We start from the raw sequence: 16,156 nt of genomic DNA, 5'->3' as shown, positions 1-16,156 counted from the left end.
ACAATATACATAGTCATTGTTCAATATGGGGATTTATGTGAACACTTAAAATGAATAAAGTGTTGAGATTAAAAGATTTTAGTTTTTTATTCAATTTCAGAAAGAGAGGCCATCTGTCTCGAACAAAGTTTTATCAGTCTTGTGCAATATTTTAGGTGTACAGAAATGACAATTCGAGTCACTTCGGTAGTCCTGAGATCAGCTTACAGTGGAATTTGGAACACTTGGTGAATCATGGAAAGTCACACTCCGTGCTTATCGTATCTGGCACATTAATGTCGGAATTAAGATTGTTCACTTTCTCAGTTGGGCGGTGCTGATCGACTTGTGTAGAAATTGTTGCATTCTGTTCTTACGAAATATTCTGATTCAGTTACTTTACGGATGTTTCTGAGCCCGTGTCGTGTTCTAGAGTTGACAGATCGTTTACGTCAATACCGTATGTATCACCAGAGTCAGTTTCAGATCCAAACTCTTCAGAAATCTCTTTTATCAACTGCACGGATTGTCTGTTTATGTTAGACATATTTGAAGATATTCCTGCAGCAATTGCACTCTAAAAAACAGCCTTGAGTTAGGACTAGGACTTCCTTGTTGAATGTACACTCCTGGAAATGGAAAAAGGAACACATTGACACCGGTGTGTCAGACCCACCATACTTGCTCCGGACACTGCGAGAGGGCTGTACAAGCAATGATCATACGCACGGCACAGCGGACACAACCGGAACCGCGGTGTTGGCCGTCGAATGGCGCTAGTTGGGCAGCATTTGTGCACCGCCGCCGTCAGTGTCAGCCAGTTTGCCGTGGCATACGGAGCTCCATCGCAGTCTTTAACACTGGTAGCATGCCGCGACAGCGTGGACGTGAACCGTATGTGCAGTTGACGGACTTTGAGCGAGGGCGTATAGTGGGCATGCGGGAGGCCGGGTGGACGTACCGCCGAATTGCTCAACACGTGGGGCGTGAGGTCTCCACAGCACATCGATGTTGTCGCCAGTGGTCGGCGGAAGGTGCACGTGCCCGTCGACCCGGGACCGGACCGCAGCGACGCACGGATGCACGCCAAGACCGTAGGATCCTACGCAGTGCCGAAGGGGACCGCACCGCCACTTCCCAGCAAATTAGGGACACTGTTGCTCCTGGGGTATCGGCGAGGACCATTCGCAACCGTCTCCATGAAGCTGGGCTACGGTCCCGCACACCGTTAGGCCGTCTTCCGCTCACGCCCCAACTTCGTGCAGCCCGCCTCCAGTGGTGTCGCGACAGGCGTGAATGGAGGGACGAATGGAGACGTGTCGTCTTCAGCGATGAGAGTCGCTTCTGCCTTGGTGCCAATGATGGTCGTATGCGTGTTTGGCGCCGTGCAAGTGAGCGCCACAATCAGGACTGCATACGACCGAGGCACACAGGGCCAACACCCGGCATCATGGTGTGGGGAGCGATCTCCTACACTGGCCGTACACCACTGGTGATCGTCGAGGGGACACTGAATAGTGCACGGTACATCCAAACCGTCATCGAACCCATCGTTCTACCATTCCTAGACCGGCAAGGGAACTTGCTGTTCCAACAGGACAATGCACGTCCACATGTATCCCGTGCCACCCAACGTGCTCTAGAAGGTGTAAGTCAACTACCCTGGCCAGCAAGATCTCCGGATCTGTCCCCCATTGAGCATGTTTGGGACTGGATGAGGCGTCGTCTCACGCGGTCTGCACGTCCAGCACGAACGCTGGTCCAACTGAGGCGCCAGGTGGAAATGGCATGGCAAGCCGTTCCACAGGACTACATCCAGCATCTCTACGATCGTCTCCATGGGAGAATAGCAGCCTGCATTGCTGCGAAAGGTGGATATACACTGTACTAGTGCCGACATTGTGCATGCTCTGTTGCCTGTGTCTATGTGCCTGTGGTTCTGTTAGTGTGATCATGTGATGTATCTGACCCCAGGAATGTGTCAATAAAGTTTCCCCTTCCTGGGACAATGAATTCACGGTGTTCTTATTTCAATTTCCAGGAGTGTATAACGAAGTAACGACAGTAAAGGAGTGTAATTAGAGAAAATAATTGTAATACCTATCTTCTCAAGCTAGCGACGCTAAAAGTGAATGAGCTATAATAAATCGAATCGGAATTGGTACTGTGTAAAGTACATATGAATGTACAAGAAATATTTCGAACGAGTAAAACAGTAGTTTATAAGGAAATAAAAACACATTAAAAAGAACTGTAACCACGTTTGAAAATAAGTAACTTGGTATTTGCGATTTTATGAACAAAATTTTTCATTCCAATTTTCTCCAAGCAAACCCACTAAAGCATAAACTAAACTGTAGCGTTGTAAGAAAATGAAACGCCTATTTCCATCCTAATCTTATTTATTGTGTAGCTACCAGTTTCGGCGCTTCAGTGCGCCACCTTCAGCCCTTAGTTGATGCTGAATGGGTTATCACGATCTATATATATACGCTGCATTAGTTTCAAACATAACTGGTTTAGGCTGACTGCCTGTAACTGTGATGCCAGCACTGCAACCATCAACTGCAGTTGATGGCTGGAGTGCACTGATGCAGCGTATATATGGATCGTGTAACACCTTTAGCCTCAACTAAGACCTGTAGATGGCGTATTGAACCGCCGAAACTGGTAGCTACACAATAAATAAGATCACAAGGACGGCTGCAGGGCCAACCGGAGTGGCCGAGCGGTTCTAGGCGCTACAGTCTGGAACTGCGCGATCGCTACGGTCGCAGATTCGAATCGTGCATCGGGCATGGATGTGTGTGATGTCCTTAGGTTAGTTAGGTTTAAGGGGGTTAGGACGTCAAACGGGCCGTCTTGGAGCAGGAGAGACACCGCAGGACATTTTAATTTCCACTGTCTATACTTTTACGAATAAATTCATAAAACTTTGTCAGCATGACCAGGAAGGATTCAGGTTTCACAATCATAGCAGTGGAAGTCCAGAAACATAACAAAATAATTTTTTTTTTTACATGTGAAGGTTCATCATTTTTTCACTTCTATTGGCTGGGTTTGTTGCTATAGGTACACGTTTCCACATACGTAAGAGAGATTCTTCGATGAATTCTGCACAGCATACAAACCATACGTACAGGTGTAAAAAGTGTAGAAAGTATTTAATTTATGAAAAAAATGAATGTGCTGTTATATTTTAAACTTCATGTTTAGAAAAAACTCAAATTTTATAGTTAATTATCTCAATTTTTACCACAGTTTTTAATATATTTGGAAAATTCTAGAGTTTCATACACCTGTAAGTATGGTTTGTATGCTGTGCAAAATTCATCGAAGAAGCTCCCTTACTTATGAAGAAAAGTGTACCTATAGCGACAAATGAAGCCAATGGTAAGTGAAAGAAAGGTGAAACACAAATGTAAAAAAATAAATTGTTTTCTTATATTTTTGAACTTGCACCACTATAAGTATAAAGCCTGAATCCTTTCCGGCCATTCTGACAAAGTTTTATGAATTTATTTGTAAAAGTATAGACAGTGGAAATTAAAATGTCCTGTGGTTCCTCTCCTGCTCCAAGTCATCCCGTTTGGCGTCCTACCACCCTTAAGTATTTCTAAGGTCTAGGGGACTGATGACCTCAGATGTTAACTCCCATAGTGCTCAGAGCCATTTGAACCGTTTGACGGCTCTATGTGTTTCATTTTCTTAAGATAGTGAACGGCCGTGGTCCCCAAGACCTCCAGTCAAAAGGATGGACTTACAAAAACTGTAGCGTGGTCAGGGAACCGAAAATGTCATGTGAAAGAACTTAAAGAATAAGTAGGATTATCCGCCTGTAAGGCGCAGTTGTGCGAATTCAGGAACATAGGTGTGTGAGGCGGCTGAATATTTGGTCTTACCAGGAGCTCCGGCCTGTGAGACGGTGTTGGTGTGGAGTCCAACCAAGCTTTGCTGGGTAAATTGGCATGCGATTATACCACGACTAAATATCAAATGAGACTCTCGTAGATGGCTAGGATCGTAAGGTGATTTTCACGGTCTCTAGCGGAACAAACGTAAACCATATCCGCCTGTCAGACAGACGTTGTGTTCTAACCTTCAAGTGTCTGGCACAGGGTTATGCGAACCACCTTCAGATTATTTCTCTACTGTGGTCCTAGTTGTTTGTGCAGATAGCCTCCCCACTGGAGGGCGTTATAGTGACGAGTGACTTCCCCGACTGCCGGCAGGATGATCAACCACTTCCCGAACCACTACGAGCTGTCGCGGAAGGACCTGCTGGTGAAGAACATCAAGCGGTACCGGAAGCAGCTGGAGCGAGACAAGGAGCCGTTGGCCGAACGCAGTGACGTCACGGGCCGATACGTCTACCTCGACTTCGTGCCCGTCACCTTCGTGCTGCCCGCAGGTGGGTCTGTCTGCGGCGCGCTGCACGCAGGCGCTCGTCCGGAGGTCCAGATGCGTACTGTTGTTGTGATCGCTCACCTATTCTCCTTGTGACTGTTTAACGGTGTGCTGTCGGGTGTACAGCCAAGTTGTTGATTCCCTGTTGTGCACAACTTTTCGATTTCCTCAGGGAAGCAATTTGTGTTCTCGCTGCCTGAACCCCAACAAGGTTACTAGGATTAAAAAGAGTTTTTTTAGGAAAAAAATCTGTAGCACTGACACTTTGCGATCTTAGTAAGGCGTTTCACTACATTCCTCATAAGGTACTCATACACTACTGGCCATTACAATTGCTACACCACGAAGATGACGTGCTACAGACGCGAAATTGAACCGACAGGAAGAAGTCGCTGTGATATGTAAATGATTACCTTCGCACGAGGTTGGCGCCGGTGGCGACACCTACAACGTGCTGACATGACGAAAGTTTCCAACCGATTTCTCATACACAAACAGCAGTTGAGCGGCGTTGCCTGGTGAAACGTTGTTTTGTTGCCTCGTGTAAGAAGGAGAAATACGTACCATCACGTTTCCGACTTTGATAAAGGTCGAATTGTAGCCTATCGCCATTGCGGTTTATCGTATCGCGACATTGCTGCTCGCGTTGGTCGAGATCCAATGACTGTTAGCAGAATATGGAATCTGTGGGTTCAGGAGGGTAATACGGAACGCCGTGCTGGATCCCAACGGCCTCGTATCACTACCAGTCGAGATGACAGGCATCTTATCCGCGTGGCTGTAACGGATCGTGCAGCCACGTCTCAATCCCTGAGTCAACAGATGGGGACGTTTGCAAGACAACAACCATCTGCACGAACAGTTCGACGACGTTTGCAGCAGCATGGACTATCAGCTCGGAGACCGCGGCTGCGGTTACCCTTGACGCTGCATCACAGACAGGAGCGCCTGCAATGGTGTACTCCACGACGAACCTGGGTGCACGAATGGCAAAACGTCATTTTTTCGGATGAATGCAGGTTCTATTTACACCATCATGATGGTCGCATCCGTGTTTGGCGACATCGCGGTGAACGCACGTTGGAAGCGTGTATTCGTCATCGCCGTACTGGCGTATCATCCGGTGTGATGGTACAGGTGCCATTAGTTACACGTCTCGGTCACCTCTTGTTCGCATTGACGGCACTTTGAACAGTGGACGTTACATTTCAGACGTGTTACGACCTGTGGCTGTACCCTTCATTTGATCCTTTCGAAACCCTATATTTCATCAGGACAATGCACGATCGCATGTAGCAGGTCTTGTACGGGCCTTTCTGGATACAGACAATGTTCGACTGCTGCCCTGGTCAGCACATTCCCCAGATGTCTCACCAATTGAAAACGTCTGGCCGAGCAACTGGCTCACCACAATACGCCAGTCACTACTCTCGATGAACTGTGGTATCGTGTTGAAGCTGCATGGGCAGCTGTACCTGTATACGCCATCCAAGCCCTGTTTCACTCAATGCCCAGGCGTATCAAGGCCGTTATTACGGCCACAAGTGGTTGTTCTGGGTACTGATTTCTCAGGATCTATGCACCGAAACTGCGTGAAAATGTAATCACATGTCAGTTGTAGTATAATATATTTGTCCAATGAATACCCGTTTATCATCTGCATTTGTTCTTAGTGTAGCAATTTTAATGGCCAGTAGTGTAAATAAGCACATGTGTGCAGTTGGAGGCATTGTTCTGGCAACCCTCAAATCTTATTTGGAAGACAAAGGGCAGATTGTATCAGTCCAGGGGACACTATCACATGAACAGGAGTTGGAATACGGGATCGGTAACAGCCACCCTCCTGTTCCTAGTATTTGTAAGTGACTTAAGCTCTCATGAAAAGTACTTGCAGTTTGCAGATGACACAACTCTGTCCTCGAAAGGCGTTGATGCTAGCAAGGCTCAAGAAGAAGGAGGTACTTTGTGTAATGCTACAAAGGAAACGTTTGATATAAAGGGCGTGAAAATAAATAAGAAAAAAGCAAAAATGGTATGTAGTTTCAGAGACAAAGGATTCCTAAATAGAGCAGGTGCTGTGAAGCTTCCGTGGTTGATGGCGGATAGTAAACTCACTTGGAAAAAACACACTGCACATGCGTGTGACCAACTGCCACGAGTTACGCACCTTCAGACGAAACAGAAGAATGTGGTAACTGATCAGTATCTGGTGATGGTATATTATTCATCGTTGCACAGCCGCATCAGCTATGGCTGGTTACTATGGGGTTACTCTAAAGGTAGCAAGAAAATAGTACTACTACAAAAAAGGCAATAAGGATCATACCATCAAGCAGAAAACTGCACCACTACAAACCCATCTTCCCACGTCTAGGAGTGAAGACAATTTCCAGACTATATCTTCACTTGTCTCATATTTGTGAAAGAAAATCATGAAACATTCACCAAAAGGAAAAACGTCCACAGTTATAACAGACACAATAAGTAAAACACAGACATCCCAAGCTGTCGACCCTCCTTGACACGGTATGGTTTTCCAACAGTAGCTAGTAAAGTGTTCGACCATCTAAATGCTGAAAAAGAGTCTTTTAAACTGGTGAAATTTTCTGCGAAAGATATAACAAAACCTACGCCAAAAGCCATGGAACAGTTTAAATGAGTTCTTTGACAGTCAGACAGCAAACTGGACTCCCTCAACTACGCACTGATATACGAAATGAAGTGAAAATGAACTTGTTCATAGTTCTCACTCTGTATGTCATCAAGTGTTATACTGTACTACTTATGCAACTTTGTTCTTGTATTTTTATGCACACTTACCTTATTTCTGTTCTTGATTTATTATGCTTGTGCAATCTTAACATTGTAACACTGACACATTCTTATCTTGACTGGCGAATGACGTAGCTTTGGTAATAAATGGTAATAACCAGACTGTGACGGGTAGCACTCAGTTCTCAAGGCTTCATAAGTGCATGACGTCATTTTGACGTCACGTGCGGTATCGAAGACAGCAGGAACAGCTGTCGGCTTTCGTTAACGTCTAACACCCCACCTGTCACTCATCTGGTTTTGGTGTGCCTTCACCCCAGGTAATTGACTAACAGATCAATAGAGAGTGCAAAACTGCCGCAATGTCGGATAACGCAAAGAAAGTAATAAGGCCCTGTGACTCCTGATTGAACTGCGGTGGCAGTGTTGACATTAACTGATTCAGAATTGATCACTTTTAATTAAAAGGGGTGCACATTGATGTTATATTCAGCTATTGAACACCAGATGCAAATGTTGAACATAAAATTAATTAAGAAAGTGACTTGGGATTTCAAGTACTTGATTGAAAACAGATGCAGTCGATTAGCACAGATTTATTTTAATTCACGACCTTCAATCATCACATTACATGACTCTCCTAACAGGCAGTGGTAATAAATTGCGTTTGCGTGGAGTAAAACGCGATAAATCAATAGTAATTCCTACCAACTGACCCAGGCATAATGCGAAGAGCGAAAAGAATTCTACAATACATGGCCCATGAAACGCTCGTGGAAACTTTGCCGACGTGATCCGACAAATTAATCAGTGGCCGGAGCGGGCGCAATATCACCGAATACAGCGGGGCGGCGCGGCGTCGTTGTGCGGACGTCGGCCGACCTTGTGGTGCTGCAAGGCTGCGCTCGTCTATTCACTCCCAGCTATCTTGCTCAGTACGTAGCTGAACGAAAACTTCCTATCTCCAAGCTCAATTGTTCCGTTTGCTAAGTCCTAAACTGCAGAGATGCTCACTCTTTCTCAGGCAAGCTGAGTAAAGAACGCCACGTGTGCACTCTAGGCAAGCTGGGAATGGAAGACCTCTTTGCCTCGGTTTCCCCTCCAGCAAAATAACTTACGCCAATTGCAGCGCAAGTCGCGTTAATTATGCGTCGCTTCCCAGCGCCGACCAATGCCTGCTCTGGGAAGAACAATTTCCCACAAAATTTCCCTTCCTCTCAACTTCTGCTATTTAGCTCCTCCCAGGCCACCCATCAAGGTTAGCGTCTTCACAAAACACCAATTTTTCCGGAATTCTGACTCCCAGGAGAGTACTTCAAATCCCTCGGTTCTACGTTCCCATCGGAGGCCGGCGTATTTCATTCTGTCGCTCTTCACCTGATTTACTTCAGACTCTGTGGACCGTGAATTCAGTGTGAAGTTGCTATAGTCACGAACACGCATATTTTGACCTCTGTTGACCACTCCACTGTAGCTTTGCGCGGCTTTCTCGCATGTTTCACTGAAAACGGGATGACGGGCATTTATCAACAGGTGTACAAGTTCTCCGTCTGCTTTCCGGTACACCAGCATGGGGTCAACCACTCCCCCCCGCCCCTCACTGTCACTCATCTTAAGGCGGCTGGAGGCCGCGCCCCGTTACCGCTTTCTCAAGAGTTTGAGCCGCCCTAAGCTGCCTATTGTCGCTTCCCTTTGCCACTCCCCAGCCGTGTGCCGTGGTCAACTCGAACACTTCCCTGGTGTAAACTAGCCTCCAGTAAATCGACGCGTTTCCACAAAGTTGTCATGTTGTGTGAATTACTTTAAAACTGTCACCCGACATTAATTATTCCAATACGTCCATACTATACCCTCTACAAGATGCATTGTGCCTTGTCAGTCATTTTTGTTCAGCCCTACTGTTCACTTAACGTGAGTTAGGTGATCTTTAATGACTTCATGTAAGGGGCATAGTTCTTGCCATCTTACAAGTGTACGATGTGGGATGCTTGGGAGTCGTGGTATTGGATCTTGTAATTGATAATTTTCGTATCATAACTTGCGTGTTATGAAAGTATGACGTTTCAAGGCAGCGGCACACAAAATATTTACAAAATCACGTCGTTCTTGTTACGATTTGTTGTAATTAAATGTCACATAGCGACATACCGATGGTTAAAGCTAGTGCGGAGTTATGAAGTATGAAGTAGCTTGTTCGCGTCCAGCGGTTTCCAAACTGAAATACTGTGGAACTTCCTTATTAATTTAATGGAAGTACGTTCTGCTGTATTTGCTGTTATATACGTGCAAGAGTGCTCTCTCAGGAGTTAGTTGTCATTGTCAGTTATTTGCAAATTAACAATGAAACACGCAAGTGCGAATAAATATTCAAAACGCGTTGATCAGCAGGTAAAGCAAATTACCATTCACAATCAAAAGCATAGAAAAAGACTGGCACGCTTCCAAAAGAATTAGAAGGCAACTTAGTCTCAGGTATCTACAAAGTCTAAAAGAAAATTTATGAGCTAGTTTTTTTAGGACACGTCTTTGCCAAACAAGAATGCCTTCGATTAAAGTTCATATTTATCCACCAATATGACATTTTTCGCTATCTACTACAACGAATTGTGCCAATACCGATGCATTTTCATGAGACCATCAGTTTGCTGGTATTTCGAAAAAGCATTTACTCATAGGGCAGAACTGAAATGACCTGCCGCTCTAATTCGTCTGCTAGAACGGCTCGTCACATTTTTAATTACTGACCTACACCTCAAACTAGTTTCCAGAGTTCGTAGAAGTAAACCTACGATGTTGAGATACGTTAATGAGCAGTGTTGAATATATACATTAAACGAATTCAATACTGGCTGGCTTCAGCTTGTTTTTTGCTTGTAGCTCTCACTTCCGGGGTTGATGAAGGGGTATTCAGTTTTTCAGTAAGTTTCGGAATTGTTCCTGCAAACTTTTAATCTCTCCCGTAACCTCAGCTCAGTGCACACGAATACAGAACTTAACACATTTATAAAAAAATGCAACTTAGATGTTTTTGTATCCTGCTGTAAAGAAGAAGTGCAACTTCCAGCTCTCTCTAATTGTGGGTACCGTTATTGTTTGGAAAGTGATGTTCGCCTCACTTGTGAATCGAACGGTCACGAAAGTCGACAGACAGCTCTTCCCGTCTTCGATACAAACCGTAACGTCAAAATGACGTCACGTCTGCGTGAAGTCTTGTGAACTGAGTGTTACCTGACTGTGACGTATTGTCGGTGCCGTACCGCCATTTATAGCAGAATTCTGCTTTCTGTGGCCGCTGTGGCATTTGGTTCTCTTTTGTTTTTCAGAGCTGTGATGTTATTCCTTGAAACGAACATTATCTCAGATTTTTCCAGCTCAGGTGGATTAGCCGACCAGCTAGATCTTAATACAAATATTAATAAATCGACTCTTGGACTCCAAGCCTTGTTTAACTTGAAATCTCCATAATGGTTTACTAGGGTTCAGAAGTATTCATTTCGATAGACTCATTAATTACGCTGTCCCAGGCATACTTTGAAGTAAGTGATCTAGAGCACGCCAAGCTCTGACTGATGTGTGTCTGCTGATACTATAACATTGCAATAGTACCCTTAACTTGTAGCAGACGGAACCTGCAGAGTCTCTGAAGACCTTAAAGATATTAGTTGCGCATGTCAGATGTCTCTACCGGAAGTTATGAGCTCTTAGGCACTGTGAGCGTGATTTTGTTCGTGCGGCAAGCTTCGTGGACGAAAAAGAAAAATTGGAAATTTGTGGTAAGGTCTTATGGGACCAAACAGCTGTTGTCATCGGCCCCTAAGCTTACACACTACTTAATCTAACTTAAACTAACTTACTCCAAGGACAATACACACACCCATGTCCGAGGGAGAACTCGAAACTCTGACGGGGCCTTTATGGACGGTTTGCCTCAATGAGACGAACTTAATAAGTGCATTTTATTGAGAAGAAGAAAGTTTAGCATTTATTCTAATTTGGAAGGGAACTACTTTCTGTACTGAGACGGTGGCGCAAGCAACGTGTGTTTGGAGAGGACCAGGCACACGCTTCTCGCTCTGTTTCAGTTGTGAGCAGTCCCGGAGTGCAGTCATTGCAGAAGTAAACTGCGTTATTTGTTTTAACTATGACTTTGTTTTGTCGAGCTAGCCGCAAAGACTTAAAAGGACCTAGAAAACTGATACTGAACAATAAATCATCTCGTAGACCTCAAGACTTTGAGTCAGTAAACAGTGACACTGTTTCTTTATCGTGATGAATAAGAAGTGCCAGGCATGTCTTAATACGTGGGCTACACATTTGTAATCTGACCTTACGCAACGAAAAATCCTTGAAGAGGTTCTGGAACATTTAAATTCCGTTCCTCCTTATACGAAATTGAAAAAGCTGGCCAGCTATCTTTACTGGGTGTTTTAGTGAAGACAAGACCGCACGGATCCCTGTTTCACAGCATCTACAGAAAACCTCTCAAGCCATTTCCATTCGTCTCAGGACCAAAGTAAGTACTCTTGCCCATTAAGCTCGACAGGAGTAAGACAGGGAGAGCGTCATAGAAGAAATATACCTACGAGTATTGTTCCGAAGGAATGGATACACAGATTGTGAAATTGGGCCTCTGTTGTAATCAAAAATCAAGAAACCTGAGAAACAGGTTGAGACTGAGACACAGAAAAACAACCCTAGGATCGCTTATCTACCTTATGCTGGCCCGATATCCGCAAAGATTGGTGGGCTCCTTCGGAAACACGGTGATCAGTGTATTACGTTCCCGTCAACAAAGATAAAGAGCCTTCTTTGTGCTGGCCACTGTGGCAAAGCGGTTCTACGCGCTTCAGTCCGGAACCGCGCTGCTGCTGCGATCGCAGGTTCGAATCCTGCCTCGGGCGTGGATTTTATTTTTATTATTTATTTATTGTTCCGTGGGACCAAATTAAGGAGAAGTCTCTATGGTGATGGAACGAGTCAATACATGAAATTATAACACTACAGTAGAAACAGATAAAATGAAATAAAAGAAACGTATTCAGGCGACAATTCGTAAGTTTAAATAAAGAAAATCGACAATGTAACACTCGAATTTGCTTAATTTTTCAGCTCTTCCAGGAGCTCCTCGACAGAATAGAAGGAGTGAGCCATGAGGAAACTCTTCAGTTTACACTTAAACGTGTTTGGGCTACTGCTAAGATTTTTGAGTTCTTGTGGTAACTTATTGAAAATGGATGCAGCAGAATAGTGCACTCCTTTCTGCACAAGAGTCAAGGAAGTGCATTCCACATGCAGATTTGATTTATGCCTAGTATTAACTGAGTGAAAGCTGCTAACTCTTGGGAATAAGCTAATATTGCTAACAACAAACTACATTAAAGAAAATATATACTGTGAGGGCAATGTCAGAATTCCCAGACTATTGAATAGGGGTCGACAAGAGGTTCTCGAACTTACACCACATATAGCTCGAACAGCCCGTCTTTGAGCAAAAATACCCTTTTTGAATCAGAAGAATTACCCCAAAATATAATACCATATGACTTAAGCGTATGAAAATATGCGAAGTAGACAACTTTTCGTGTTGGACTGTCACTTATTTCAGATACTGTTCTAATGGTAAATAAAGAAGCATTTAGTTTCTGAACAAGATCCTGAACATGGGCATCCCACAACAGCTTACTATCTATCCGAACGCCTAGGAACTTGAACTGTTGCGTCTCGCTTATAATATGCCCATTCTGTCTGATCAAAATATCGGTTCTTGTCGAATTGTGAGTTAGACACTGTAAATACTGAGTCCTACTGTGATTTAGCATCAAATTATTTTCCACAAATCACGAACTTATTTCATGAACTACATTATTTGATAATGTTTGAATATTACACACAAGATCCTCCAGTACCAAGCTGGTATCATCAGCAAACAGAAATATTTTTGAATCACCTGTAATACTAGAAGGCATATTATTTATATAAATAAGAAACAGCAGTGGCCCCAGCACCGACCCTTGGCGAACGTCCCACTTAACAGTGCCCCATTGGGACTGAACATCACTACCACTCTCAATATTGCGGAGAATGTATGCTATGTTCTTAGGTTGGTTAGGTTTAAGTAGTTCTAAGTTCTAGGAGACTGATGACCTCAGAAGTTAAGTCCCATAGTGCTCAGAGCCATTTGAACCATTTTTGAATCAACATTAATATTGCGGTGCAATACCACTCACTGGTAAAATATGCCTGCGGCACTTGTTGTCGCAATAAACCGAAGGTAATGGATGAGCGCGACTTGAGCAGACGTAAAGGATGCCTCGCAGGCGCATGCAGGAACCGTACTCTTAAATCAGTGGGTCTGAAAGAGTGCGTATTATTGGCGTGAGAGAATGTGATGCATCCATTCGGGATATTGCTGCTCGTGCGGGGCGAAGTGTTTCGGCAGTACAGCCCCGAATGGTTCACTGAAGGCCGTAGAACAGGACGAGATGAGTTAGGTCGCGACATCCAGACCATCCCACCGAGAAGGTCTATAACTCGTCCTAATGCCTATGGAGGACAGATCCGCGTCCTCCTCGGCTCTGGCGCAACAGTGGAACGCATGGTACACTGTCAGAGATGACAGTCTGTCGCCTGTTATTACGGCGTGTGTTATATCTGCGTCGTCCGCTTCTCCGCCTACCTTTGACGAATGTGCAGAAACTTGCTAGACGGCAGTGGTGTTTGGAAGGACGTCACTGTGGACAGGAATGGCATCAGATAGTATTTCCGGAGCAATCCAGGTCCTGTTTGTTTGAAAATGATGGCCGTATTTTGGTTCGCCCAGACAGGAGGAGCTACATCACAGTGACTGCCTTCTAACACGACATACAGCGCCAACTTAAAGCCTTATGGTGTGGGATGCTATTGGGAATGCTAATCCTTTCTGCAGAACATACTAATGTACACTACTGGCCATTAAAATTGCTACACCACCAAAATGACGTGCTACAGACGCGAAATTTAACCGACAGGAAGAAGATGCTGTGATATGCAAATGATTACCATTTCAGAGCATTCACACAAGGTTGGCACCGGTGGCGACACCTACAACGTGCTGACATGAGGACAGTTTCCAACCGATTTCTCACACACAAACAGCAGTTGACCGGCGCTGCCTGGTGAAAAGTTGAACTGATGCCTCGTGTACGGAGGAGAAATGCGTACCATCGCGTTTCCGACTATGATAAAGGTCGGATTGTAGCCTATCGCGATTGCGGTTTATCGTATCGCGACATTACTCCTCGCGTTGGTCGATATCCAATGACTATTAACAGAATATGGAATCGGTGGGTTCAGGAGGGTAATACTGAACGCCGTGCTGGATTCCAACGGCCTCGTATCACTAGTAGTCGAGATGACAGGCATCTTATCCGCATGGCTGTAACGGATCGTGTAGCCACGTCTCGATCCCTGAGTCAGCAGATGGGGACGTTTGCAAGACAACAACCATCTGCACGAACAGTTCGACGACGTTTGCAGCAGCATGGACTATCAGCTCGGAGACCGTGGCTGCGGTTACCCTTGACGCTGCATCACAGACAGGAGCGCCTGCGATGGTATACTCAACGACGAACCTGGGTGCACGGATGGCAAAACGTCATTTTTTTCGGATGAATCCAGGTTGTGTTTACAGCGTCATGATGGTCGCATCCGTGTTTGGCGACATCGCGGTGAACACACATTGCAAGCTTGTATTCGTCATCGCCATACTGGCGTATCACCCGGCGTGATGGTATGGGGTGCCATTGGTTACACGTCTCGGTCACCTCTTGCTCGCATTGACGGCACTTTGAACAGCGGACGTTACATTTCAGATGTGTTACGACCCGTGGATCTACCCTTCATTCGATCCCTGCGAAACCCTACATTTCAGCAGGATAATGCACGACCGCATGTTGCAGGTCCTGTACGGGCCTTTCTGGATACAGAAAATCTTCGGCTGCTGCCCTGGCCAGCACATTCTCCAAATGTCTCACCAATTGAAAACGTCTGGTCAATGGTGGCCGAGCAACTGGCTCGTCACAATACGCCAGCCACTACTCTTGATGAACCGTGGTATCGTGTTGAAGCTGCATGGGCAGCTGTACGTGTACACGCCATCCAAGCTCTGTTTGACTCAATGCCCAGGCGTATCAAGGCCGTTATTACGGTCAGAAGTGGTTGTTCTGGGTACTGATTTCTCAGGATATATGCACCCAAATTGCATGAAAATGTAATCACATGTCAGTTCTAGTATAATATATTTGTCCAATGAACACCTGTTTGTCATCAGCATTTCTTCGTGGTGTAGCAATTTTAATGGCCAGTAGTGTACATGTAGTATGAAAAAAAAGTCTTATCTGTAGTTGTTCTTGGAGTTGTGTTTCTTGTGAACATAAGTGTATTAAAAACAGTTTTTTAGCGGCTTTGTTTACACCGGTTTGTTTCGTTGCTTCAGCATTTTTTCCAAGAAATTGCAGTTGTGAGAAATGTAGGGTCCGACAGAAACCATCTACCATTTTATTATAGTTCTACAGTAACGCTAAGTAGGGCACGCAGCGGACGAGAATCGGAAGTGATAAGTAATGTAATGTCGTTTCATGGCACAATAGCACAGGACACGTTTTCTGTGAGGTAATCCTTGTGGTGCAGTGACGGAGTCGACGAACAGAACTGTCCATTAGGTTCACAGGCACGTGCGGTGGAATTACTTTGACCTCTCCATTAATGCGTCGCTTCAGAATCTCCAAGTTGGGGATACATGATGCAAATACTCGACACTTCAGGAGCCCCCACAGAAGGAAATGGTAAACAGCTCGACGGATCTGGCCGGCAACGGCGTGTCTCCGAAACTTGAGACGATTCTGCGCAGTCGCCCCATCTTACCGGAAGTAAAATGGGAATGAGCGTACGGCATCGTTAGCCGGGAGGCCCCATCTGGGGAAGTTCGGCCGCCAAGTGCGAGTCTTATTCCAGTCGACGC

The 16,156-nt window shown here is 45.1% G+C and overlaps 1 protein-coding gene across 1 annotated transcript in view; it reads left to right on the top strand.

Moving 5' to 3' along the window:
* The window catches only part of LOC124789245 (polyglutamylase complex subunit TTLL1-like), a 117,805-nt gene that overhangs the window by 15,877 nt on the left and 85,772 nt on the right, over nt 1–16,156 (top strand). The window contains exon 3 of the mRNA XM_047256539.1: nt 4,212–4,390. Within this exon, the coding sequence (XP_047112495.1) occupies nt 4,212–4,390 (179 nt within the window). The remainder of the gene's footprint in view (nt 1–4,211; nt 4,391–16,156) is intronic.

Source organism: Schistocerca piceifrons, chromosome 3, assembly GCF_021461385.2.
Source record: "Schistocerca piceifrons isolate TAMUIC-IGC-003096 chromosome 3, iqSchPice1.1, whole genome shotgun sequence".
NCBI classification, from domain to species: domain Eukaryota; kingdom Metazoa; phylum Arthropoda; class Insecta; order Orthoptera; family Acrididae; genus Schistocerca; species Schistocerca piceifrons.
Note: the sequence above shows the minus strand (reverse complement) of the source record. Positions and strands in the feature narration are given on the sequence as shown.